The 12,207-nt window shown below is 33.3% G+C and overlaps 1 protein-coding gene and 1 long non-coding RNA gene across 2 annotated transcripts; both read right to left on the bottom strand.

Moving 5' to 3' along the window:
- Positions 1 to 1,445: 1,445 nt before the first annotated feature.
- Positions 1,446 to 6,525, bottom strand: LOC115452494. The gene is made up of 4 exons (XM_037440199.1): positions 6,419 to 6,525; positions 3,320 to 3,417; positions 2,454 to 2,513; positions 1,446 to 1,850 (listed from the first exon to the last, which is right to left on the bottom strand). The coding sequence occupies exons 1-4, from the start codon at positions 6,472 to 6,474 to the stop codon at positions 1,795 to 1,797; spliced, it is 270 nt and encodes an 89-aa protein (XP_037296096.1). The 5' UTR covers positions 6,475 to 6,525; the 3' UTR covers positions 1,446 to 1,794.
- Positions 6,526 to 7,346: 821 nt separating this feature from the next.
- Positions 7,347 to 8,764, bottom strand: LOC119189725. The gene is made up of 3 exons (XR_005112571.1): positions 8,399 to 8,764; positions 8,033 to 8,115; positions 7,347 to 7,443 (listed from the first exon to the last, which is right to left on the bottom strand). It is a non-coding gene; the product is annotated as an uncharacterized LOC119189725 (long non-coding RNA).
- Between the last annotated feature and the right edge of the window lie 3,443 nt (positions 8,765 to 12,207).

Here is a 12,207-nt window from a genome sequence, read left to right on the forward strand (position 1 = left end):
CAATATTGAACCAAGTATCAATAAAGAATCATCTGTTTTAGTTTATATTGAACTACGGTAACGCAGTAAAGCCAAATATCCGTTATAAAAACTGTAATATTTACTACCATTTAGATTCCATGTTTAATCTAACCATAAATCCAGAAAATATATTGTGACACTTCGATGTCCGCTTTTCCCGGCCGATAGTGGATGGAATCATATTAATTAAAGTTATCGTTTATCTCTTTGTTCGTTCAATTCGTATGCAAATTGTATTTGATTTCGATTTTTGATTTGGTATCTAGTTAGTGAGTGTTTACACTGTTGAAATTATCGTAATCCCCGCTTTTGCATATTTAATAGTCATACAATAAGTATTGTTTAATCCTATCGTTTATCTGTGAATGTTCTGATGGACGGTTTGGGAAACTGGGGCGGTATTATATTTAAATTGTAGTTATAGCTTTATAAATAGGACAAATATGTCGCATTGGCCAGCGTTACGCAACTCAAAACATAAAATTGTAACATGAAATTGCTGGTAGTAGAATATACATATTTTTTATCCGCCCAGATAGCGACCACCGTACACAAGGTGTTGAAACACGCCATAGTGGCCCGCGTAAGAGTGCCGCGTTCCGAGATCAGCCTGTGTATATCCGGTTTTAATAGACGGGTATTATTGTGTCGCCTGACGATGGGTAATCATCTCCCGTCAGTCGACATACTATTGGACCCCACTTCACTTACCATCAGGCGCATTGGGTACACTCTGCTGTGCCCGTATGAAGATTGAGAAAGGATCTTAAAATGCTTTTAGAAAACATAATTTATAAAAAACAATGTCCGTCTAAGATACAAACGTATTGACGGCATAGATCATATTTTTCACTTCTTACACCTAGAAATATTTTTTTATTGTTGTACAGAGCTTTGCCTAACATTAAAGGAAATTTTGGCATAAGTCCATCGTAGTATGCCAGTTGACTTGTGAAGAAGTGAAATTTATTCTTAGAATTTCTGATTTAACTTAACGACTGAGCCATTTGGCAATACGGATAGACGGTACGCCTTTCACTTGATATTAGTGTATTGACTCTTAAATATTGTATTATTCGAAACCATCAATATCTTCTTAACTCACTGGTGGTTTATTTCAAAGAACTATATCATTAAATGTGTACACTTACATCAAATAAAACAATTTAATTTAAGTAATTTTTTATTTAAATGTTCATTAGATCTTTATTATTATTAATTTCCCGCAGGAAAGATACTACATAATTACAATAGAGTTCAGGTTTGAATACAATATGGCAATATATTCTAAAAAAATATTTCAATTATACACATAATTTTTTAACAAAAATATATTTCTTTGTTTAAACAAAATTAAACTCTAAAAATAACAATCTTACTTATAAACTTGTTTTACGTTAAGAATTGCTTAAATAGCTGTCCAAAACATCACCGGTTCCTAGTTTAAACCTTATTAAGTGGCAAGATGGGTTTTGACTTCAGCTGATCGAGTAAATTTGTGTTTTAACTAAGCATAGCTTTGCGATTTTTTTATAAGTAAAACTGTTAGTTGGCTTTGAACTATATATAAAATTAAAGGTACGACTGATTTATCTAGAAATTCCAAAATAAGACAGTTGAAATTTATTTATAGGCATCCCTTAAGAAAAGATTTTATGAAAATCGTCCCCTACCCGGGGGTGCTTGGAATTCAAATTTTTTACATAAAATGTTGACATATTTGAATTATAGCTTGAGTCTACTTCATTTATTTACAGTCTTCTCTGAAGGTTTTTAATGTTGTATGACGTAGTACTGGTCCAAGAAACGATCATCCATGTACTCGTAATCTGGAAAAAAGATACAGTAGATATTGAAATAAAATAAATCGACGGTCACCAAGAACAAAATCTCATCTGCAAAATGTCTAGCTTTAGTATGAAGGTATATTATATGTCAAAACTATTGATTGTTAACAAAAAATAAATTGCTATCAAAAATTAATTTAATATCTATTTTGAGGTAATTGATATTTATATTTTATAATATCAAATATTGATTTTCCAGAGGATGATAAGTGACTAAATTATATTAAATTATTAAATAATTTTAATTGATACTTGTTTTCCCTAGCAATTACTATAGAAACAAATATTTAAACGGGCAAACGCGCTACATTTAAAGGAGAGAATATTTTGAATTTAAAAACACCAAATTTATTTGTTCTTGAATATCTAGGCTATAAAAAAAGTTTATCACAATTAAAAAAGTTTGTTACAATTTACTTCTCGCCTACACACCTAGTATTAAATGCGCCTATGATATGGATAGACAAAATATAATGATTGCTAGTGAACGAGTACATTCGTTTCATCACCTTTTATTCATCTCCGCATTCCCGTCAGCTTAGAATAAACTTAACCTTTCAGATATAGATGTCATAGATAACTTACGCATATAGTCATCCATCGCAGTTACGTTGAAGCATTCGCCCATGTGTGCCACTTGCCAGACTAGAAGGAAAAAAGTAATTAATGTAAAAAGAAAAAACTATAAAACATGCTAGTTTACGCCACTATTATCCTAACCAATATGTGAACAGATTATTCTTTGGCACACACTCTATAGACTTTCGAAGACTCTCGAAGTTCTTACATACCATTACTTTACTACTTACCTAAACTTACCTTACCTTGCTTACCTAATTTATTTTTAATTCTTTATTACTTTCGATTACCCACCTCTATAGCTCTCCAGATATAGACACGATTAGTTTGAGAGTAAACAATCTTATATACATAAGTGTAAGTAAAGTCTTTATCTAGATATATAAATAACAAAATGTTCTTTCCTTCATAAGCTGGTAAGCTTCTTTTATGAGAGTTTATTTAAGTAAGTACCATCACAGTGTCTTTTGCCGTCAAGCACTACTATAAAACACTATTGAGTTTCTGATTGAAGTGTATTTTAACCAGTATAATTTCTACGCATTATGAGACTTAACACATAGTCTCAGGGCTAAGAGCAATGCATGCAGAACTTTATAATAATAATTTTTAGATGTCACCCCTGTTCTGAGAAGTCATTATCATCAATATCAATTCAAATCACTTTTAGATTATTGCTCGGCAATTAGCTTCAGGCGACCAAATCGTCGTTTCAAAAGTGTGAAGTCTTCAAACCCTCACTAAGTCAGCGTAGTGGACTAAACCTCCTCTCAGTAATAAGGATGGCCCATACCCAGCAGTGGGGGAATACAGGGCTGGTATTATTATGAGCAAATCATCAGCCAGTTATAAAAAAGCGATAATAAAATTACCTTCATATCGCTCCATACAGTTGACGTAGTCCAACATGCAGTAGTTGATGAAATTCCAATACCGGTAATAAATGGTCCGCCCGCACAACTCGCCGGTTCTAAAACATCATTTCACCCTGTCTATACAAAATTTAGTTTAGATTTACATAACTGTAATGTAATTTTTTTTATGTTTAAGCGAATGTCATGAACATCCAAATAAAGCTAGTTTTTGGATTTTATCGCGTTGTTTTAGATAATCATTTTCTTCCTTATTAAAATAAAAAAAATATAATATAAAAAACGCGATGAAATCCGAAAAATGGTTTTATTTCGATGTCTAACATTCGCGTAAACATAAGAAATCATTATTAAAACCATCGCGTCGTGGTCTATTGATAATTGATGGTTGAGTGACACTGATGAATAGATGTATCAAATCTATTATAATTATGTACTTGTGACCTTACACATTACGTTCTGAGATCAACTGTTAATATTTAATCAAACTGGCCAACATTATTCTGGATATCTTTCAGAGGTGTAATATTTTAAATTTAATAATACACATGTTACTGTTATATATTTATTTAAATTAAGAAATATTAACAAACAATAAATTATACTGGGTTTCTGCAGGTTTTTTTATATTCTAATCATCGGATACAAAATCTCTGTCCAGAAAATAGTCGTCCTCATACTCGTAATCTGGAAATTGAAGGTACAATAATTAATATTTATATTCATTCTCTAAGACTGCAATGCACAATATTTAGTATTCCGATATAGAAACTCTCTTGACAAATATTTTTTACAATTTGGGCTCTACTAAATAAAATAAGGTCTTTTAAATCTATCAAATATTGTGTTTCATTTTTATTCAATCAATATATCAGCTCAGGTCCATCCGCTACCCGAAGCTTTTTTCGAGTTGTTCGTCCTTTGTAAATAATTTTTCATTGGTCTGAGATATTTTTAAATCAATGAAAATTCAGGCTTCAATCCTTATTTACAACGAAGTTACAATGAGGTCAAAAATATCCTGAATAGGTTACAAAAAGGGATGGTAAACTTTTGTTTGATTTGGCGGGATTATCGTGCTTTTTATTCGAACGATACAAATGTATTATCGAATAAAATTATCAAACGTTGTGAATTTCAGTCAACAGCGGGTACATAATAGACAGTTGCTTGAAACTAAAAGAATTATTCCCAAGACTTACGCAGGTAATCGGTTAGTTCCTTGAGATCCATACATTCTCCCATGTGAGCTAACTGCCAAACTAAAAATGAAATGTTCCATGTAACATAACATTAGGTATGATAATGATTACTTATGTTTACGCAAATGTTAGACATAAAAATTAAACTATTTTTCGGATTTTATCGCGGTTTTAATGTTTTAGTTTTCTCCCGACGTTTCGAAAACTTTGCAGCCTTCGTGCTTGCCTTGCACTCCCCCTCTCCCCCCGTTACCACAACTAATGTATTTTATTTTGCACGCAATACGACTATCGCAGCGAAAATTGACGCCTCTGCCGACCCCTGACACGGGGAAAAGGTGTAATGCTATATGCATAAGTATGTGAGAAGTACACTCAACCGAACCCTACGCAAAAACATAACTAAAAATGTCACAAGAAAGCAAAATTCGCGATTTCGTTCACTTGGATGACATAATTATTCTAGTTTTTTAGTTTTAAAACCAAAGTAATGAGTCGATTTTGAAAAAAAAAATTATGAGACCAATCTGGAGAGATATTCCTTCGAATAATAAAAAAATATTTTTCCAAATCGGTTCATAAATGAGCGAGTTCTGAGGTAATAAACAACAAAAAAAAGAAAAACATTCACGTCGAATTGATAACCTCCTCCTTTTTTGAAATCGGTTAAAAATACACTACAAATTGTGAACCTTCTTGAAAGTCGATTTAAATTGTTGTCAAACACAATATGATCGCATTAGCATTTATACCGCCTTAGGCTGGACTTTGTATTATCAACCAAACTTCACCTTCTTGGTGTGCGACAGCTATGGACTCAGGCATGTAGCGTCGTAATGACTGCAGTATCAAACAACTACTCAGTATTCGGTTTCTAAGGGCTATATTAAAAAATGCAACTCAATTTGAAGGGCGATATCAGCCGAGAGACTGCTAAATTAAAATCAGCATCTTAAGATCCTCGCTATTTAAAAAACAGATATCTACATTCTACAGTGTCTCAAATGATATCTTAAGTCACAGTATATGACGGATTTTGAAGCTGAGTTATGTTTATGAAACAACGGACTTAGCTGAAAACAAACTCTTAAATGACAACTTCGATTTGATAATTAACTAGTTCATTATACTAATTGTCTACTTGAGATCGTACTCAAAGGTGTAATTGATATATTTATTTATTTATGTATTTATAAAGATACACTAAACAGATTACTGACAATAATAATCGAAATTACATTACAGTGGATATAATGGCTAGTCAGAAAATACGGCCCTAAAAAATATCATATTTCTTTTGCCATTTGTACGGAGCCATATCATGGAAAAATTAAGACCACAAACTTTTTAGTCTGTAAAGTATTAGTATCTTATAAACACTTACTTTCATATCTCTCCATGCAGTTAACATAATCCAATTGGCAATACGTCATGAAGTTCGCATACTTGTAGTATATAGTTCGCCCGCAAACCACTCCCGTGCTGATAAAAATAATTCTGTACAGGCCTAATCAATGCTAAAGATCGACAGTCACCGCCATTATCTAATTATTGCTTGCGAAAAAACGCAATGAAGTGTTTACTATAAGTACATATAGGACGATATTTTGTACCGCAACCAATTAAAATAAAAACGAACAGAATGTAAAATTATTATTGCAACACGCGTGGTACGTCTTTTTGAGTAGCGCTTATTATACAAGTAATTACACCTTTTAAAAAAAATGCTAAATTAATTCCTGAAAAATAACTTAGGTAATTTTTATTTGTCAAATATTATAGTCAAGGTGCTAAGTTCTTGATTGCATAATCATTTCATCTCCTTTCTGAGGGTTGTTTTATGATAAATAGAGGGAATTATAAAAAAAATACACTAGATATAAATTATTATAGTTACTTGTAAGCCTTCATGCAGTAATATGCCAGATAGTCACAATCCTCAGCAAAAGACATTCGGGGCGGCGTAGTCCTTTTCTGCCTCTTTTGTGTTGTTGTGGGTTTTGTGTACCTATATTATATAATCATGTATTTATATCACAGTCAAAGAAGACAATTTGAGCGTCTTTAAAATTAAATATTTAACGGTATTACTAATCCAAATTATATGGTAGGTATTTAATATGAGAGTGACATATTATTCTTAAAATACTGAGCGACTGACAGACAGGTCATTTGATCGCTGACAGTCGTACTGGTCGATTTGGTGAAATCTAAGTAAAGGAACTTCTGTAGTCAGTGATAGTTCTCTGTATGTTAATCAAAATCGCTTCAGTTTCCAACACTAACAGTCCTACTTATAAAAAATTCGCAAAGCTATGCTTAGTTAAAACACAATTTATTCGATCAGCTGTAAGTCAAAATCTGCCATCTTGCCTCTTAATAAGGTTTAAACTAGAAAACCGGTGATGTTTTTTATAAGAAAGACTGTATATTATTAACTACTTAGTATGTTTGAAACAAAATCACACACCTCTGACTTTTCTAAAATAATATGTGTGTATTCTTTGTGAATTATCCCTTGCTTTAACGGTGAAGGAAAACATCGTGAAGAAACCTGCATACCTGAGAAGTTCTCTATAGGAATTTCGAGGGTGTGTGAAGTCTACCAATCCACACTAGATCAGCGTGGTGGACTAAAGCCTAATCCCTCTCAGTAGTAGAGGAGGCCCGTACCCAGCAATGGAACAGTATATAATACAGGGCTGATATTATTATAATATTTCAAACTGTTCACATCCCGCCAGAGTCGCGTCGCCTTTATGAAACCTTTCATGCCAGGACTATGTTCACGATATTTTATTAATATGTAAATAGTTTACCTGTTACCTGATCTAGGCGAGGTCAGATGGCTGGGGTCAGTCGGTTCAGGCGGAGGGACGGGAGATTGGCCATCTTCTTGCATTGTTTCTTGCAAGAAAATAACTGTTGGAACGTTGGAAAATTATTTTTTATGTATGTATTATCTGAATATATTTTTTAACATTTACCATGATATATTTTGTTATATGTTTGGATTTCATTGTTCTGTATGGTGTTGCTAATGTTTATGGGTGGTAGTATTGCTTAATACCAGGCGAGCGGCATAACCGCTCGTCATTCAGTTACAATAAAAAAAAATTGGTGTAGGCGGATGTACTGCCAGGCATTCTCAGTCTAAGCGTCTGTGTTATGCCTAATACCCAACCTGGAGTAGGTTAGCCAAATTGATCTTATCGCAATTATCTTATTTATATTTTTTATGCGTTCTTTGACTCTGGTCTAATGGACGTCGCGCCTTACGCTGCGCTCTTACGTCGTAACACAACGTCGAACTGAACTTCATAATCACTGCGTAACCGATACGCTTAGTGTGAACGGATGTGAAGTAAGAAAACGAAATTTAAAAAAATTGACCACCCTCTAAACACCTGGCCGTCTGTATATGACATCTGGCCGCAGTATTTGAAAGAAACACTTTACCCCGAGGTTAGGGTACTCAGTAAAGAATAACAAATCAATAAAATAAACTTACGAATAATTATAGTTGTAATCAGAACAAAAATTCTGTTTATTTGTACTGTTCTTCCAATAAGTTCGTCAGTTGTTATCATTTCGCTAGGTTAGGAATAAAGAAATTATTTACTATATTAAAATAGTTTCTATTTTTTTTTATAATTTATACCACAGGTCAATATCATCCATTACAATTAAAATATATTCGGCGAAATTTATGCTGCCGATAATTATTAAACTAATGAAGATCAGATAAAGAATTTCACCATTACTTATTGTTAGTATGGTTCATAAAAACTTAAATAAAAAAAGAACCTTGTTTATTACAGGATTATAGTTTATAAATAATAATATTATTTTGGTAATATAAAAATTTATAACTCACCTCTTCATTCTTATTATTTGTTACTTAATCAACCGTAATCATTTCTAGAAAAACCTCAAAAACAATTCTAATATGTCACTATAATTTTAAAGCTTCATTTTATAAATATTTAATGCTGTGACATTCGTTTTAATGCATTAAATCTGATAAATATTCATGACAATGCCTCGTATCGTCGAGGGATTAGTGAATTTTGCGAAAATAATCGTTTGTGTTTTTCGATGTCGAAAATATTTGACAATAAACTCAGCGATTCTGAATTATTCATTCAGAACACTACTTTATGTTTAATGATGTGTAAATATAAATATGATTTACTTCTACGCGTTTATTATATTCAAATATTTAATTAAATAAATTTATGCAACAAAATATATTTACAATATTAAAATCACTCATATTTAACAAATAAGTTAACAAAATTATTGTATTGTACTCATAAAACACGAATACATTACGTTATCGATGAAAAGTTAATAAATCGTGAAATTAAATTTGTCCGACCGGCAATGTTAGCGCAACAAACGTTTACATCTGTTAGAAACCCTCAAACTTTGCCCAAATATGTTACTAAAAACTCTGCAATGTTTCGTTAAATTACCGCAGTTTGTGAAATCTCGCCCTCATGTAACAGCCGGCGACAAATAGCCAACCGCGTGCTCATTATTCGTGGGTTTTATACGTCCTTTGTTTTTAATACTGTTGACATTATAAAAAAATAACGTTTATTATTTATCATGTTTGTGTTGCGACTTTAAAATACGCGTTTGGATTTAGCTACTTAATTCTGATTAAACATAGTTGGGTGTATTGATTTCTTAGATACACTCGCGCCTTTTAATGTCAAAGAGGTAGGCAGAGAGGCAACTAGTGCACACATTTTCAGTCGTGTCCATTCCGTCCTAAGATATGATAGAGGGCGCATCTATCGCATAAGGCAAAAATTATAGCCTGTAGGCTGATATTGAGTAGATAAACCCAATAACACGTTGCCCGACCCAGGGATCGAACCCGAGACCTCAGCACTACAGTCGTATCGAAATACAACTTCGCCACCGGAGCGCTCTTGAATTCCCATGCTTAGATAATCCTCAAATCTTATAAACCAAGACCCCCGACACGTTTGTCTGTGTGAATGCGATAGACTCAAAAATTACCGAGCGGATTTTCTTAGGTGTAATGTATATGTCAAATGTGGGTAATAAACTCGGAACATGACAGTTGTCAGTTCTGCATTAAACGTGATACGTAACGGTCGATATTGTTTTGTTGTGCATCCTTCCCGAGTTTGCAACAGACCGACGTCGGAAATATTACATTAGGCATCAATAGACGGCATGATTGAAGAAGGTTTATGTATGTAATTCATAAATGTTTAGTATGATAAAAATAGGCATATATGCTCTGTTACCCGTGCAAAGCCAGGGCGGGTCGCTAGTATAATAATAATCCTGTCAGTTAATGAAATGAAACCACATTCCTCATAACGCCGCGTCCGTCAACGAATGAAACATTATAATGAGTATTTCGAACACATGTATCATTTCGGTAGTTTTTATACTTGTGCAATTAAAATTGTTTTATTTCTTAAATCTACGTGTTATTTAAGCGGATCTCGTCGAACTTCGACGTGGATAATTTAAATGAAACTTCGTATTGTTTTCATAATTCGAGTGATTTATTTGTTTTTTCACCACAGTAATACTATTTTAGTACAGTAATATCTTCGGAATAACTTTAAAAGACGTCTATAATAATTGTGAGTGATGGCTGTTCTATTCTCATATTTGTGAGATTCCGTTCTTCATGTCGATCCTTGCAGGCTCGAGGGTCCGATGAGATGCGTGAACCTCGACTAAAGAACCAGGTCGTTTTGTGAACTCACACGCAAGTGACGACAAAGCGTACTGATTCTAATACCGAGGTGACGCATTATTCCGTCTTCTATTATTCTTTGACTTTGCTCATTATTCGGAGATTCAGCATTCAAATAAGACGATACTGAAAATATAAAAAATAATTAAATCCATTTATGATTTTCCAACATAAAATAAATAAAGGTTTCAAACTTCAAAACTCGCCTTTTAACATAATACCATAATTTCAATTACCTTTATGAACCAACAACTAATAAGCCAATAACCATGATATTTTTCGTACAGTACGCTGACCTGAAAATTCATTATGATTTAGCCTTACGTCAGCGTCTGGCACTGCAGTTTTCTTAATGTTATGTACCCCCAGTGCTGAGCAAACAATGAATAATCTATATGGAAAGAATTCGCCGGACTAAGCACATGGAACGACATAATCAATTTAAGCTATACCTTAATGGTTTATAGAAATACGTTGCAGAGAAAATATTTTACTGACGTTTAATGTAGTTAGTGCTCAGACTGCTTTGATGGCGTAGTTGTATTAAGGTACGACTACATTGCTCGGGTCTTGGGTTCGATCCTCGGGATGGGCAAAAGTGATATTGGGTTTTTCTGTTCAGCTCGGAGTCTGGAATCCGATCCCTATATGGCGATAGGCTCGCTCCCTATCACATCGTGGGACGGAATACGCACGGTGAAATGCACAAGTTGCGCCTTTGCCTACCCCTTCGGAAATATAGGATAATATTATGGTTAGTGACTATCAGGTATTTATTTTGCTGCATTTTCTTTGTTTTGTAATCGAGGTCATCGATAAATATTATAAAGATGGTTTTAACTGTAAAAAGACCGCATGGGAGACATTAGAAATTACTCCTAGCTAAAACCGATGGAAAATAACCCAATTTAAAGACGGAAAACGTTGCTTTAGGTTGTTGGAGTGCTATAAGATGTACTCGGCTACTTCGGCAAGATGCTCCACATGTGATCTGCCCATAATAGGTTTCCATGACGGAACCCTATGAAAGGATAGGTTATTTTTAACTTCATACAAAGACTTCCGTAATTTTGTTGCTGATATCCTTCTGTTTTTCATACAAACACTTCCAGAACTTTGTGCCTCACGTTTAAGGCCTAATTGGGGAACAGAATGCTAGGACAGAAAGCAAAAAATATACTTAACATATTAAGTACGTCCCTCATACGTTGCACGCACCTTTTTCTAATTCCAATTCTTTTTCCAATTCCTATTCGCTGAGCACGATGTAACTGAATTTGCTGAGTTTATCTATTACATTATCAGAAATAGGTTATAATGGAACTAAATATGGCGCTTATATGTTGATCAATATTAGATAAAGGTAAATGGCGTGTTGTCAAATTAAATATCATGCTAATGTAATTAATTGGATATTAAATAATACTATATTGTAGAGAAAAAGACAATAATGAAATCTGATATATCACGTTTTATGTATTGTACGTATAGGTTGTTTAAAATATGAATTAATGTACTATAACAGTGTTTCGAAACAAACTATTTCGTTAAAAAACAAATCTTTAGGTTATACATTGAAATAGAATTACGTTTGGAATTTTTGGCGGTGTTTTTAATTGTAATTTTCTCTCGATCTTTCAAAGACTTTTGCAGCCTTCATGGTCACGGGCGGGTCTGAGGTGGTGGTTGTCAGAAAAGTCAAAGTATCAATAACTACCTACATTTTACAATTATACATGTATATCATCTAAAGTGCGCTTTAACATAAATAATTAAATCTTCAGGTTATAGTTTGAAGTATATTATACCTTCTTATATCCTTAATTTAAGTATCAGAATCCCTAAACGACGCGTTATACCAATTCATCAACACACGATACTGACTCATGCTGATTAATCTTTATAACCCTTTATTACGAATGTACATCAAATCC

The sequence above is a fragment of the Manduca sexta genome, chromosome 18 (assembly GCF_014839805.1).
Source record: "Manduca sexta isolate Smith_Timp_Sample1 chromosome 18, JHU_Msex_v1.0, whole genome shotgun sequence".
In the NCBI taxonomy this organism is placed as follows: domain Eukaryota; kingdom Metazoa; phylum Arthropoda; class Insecta; order Lepidoptera; family Sphingidae; genus Manduca; species Manduca sexta.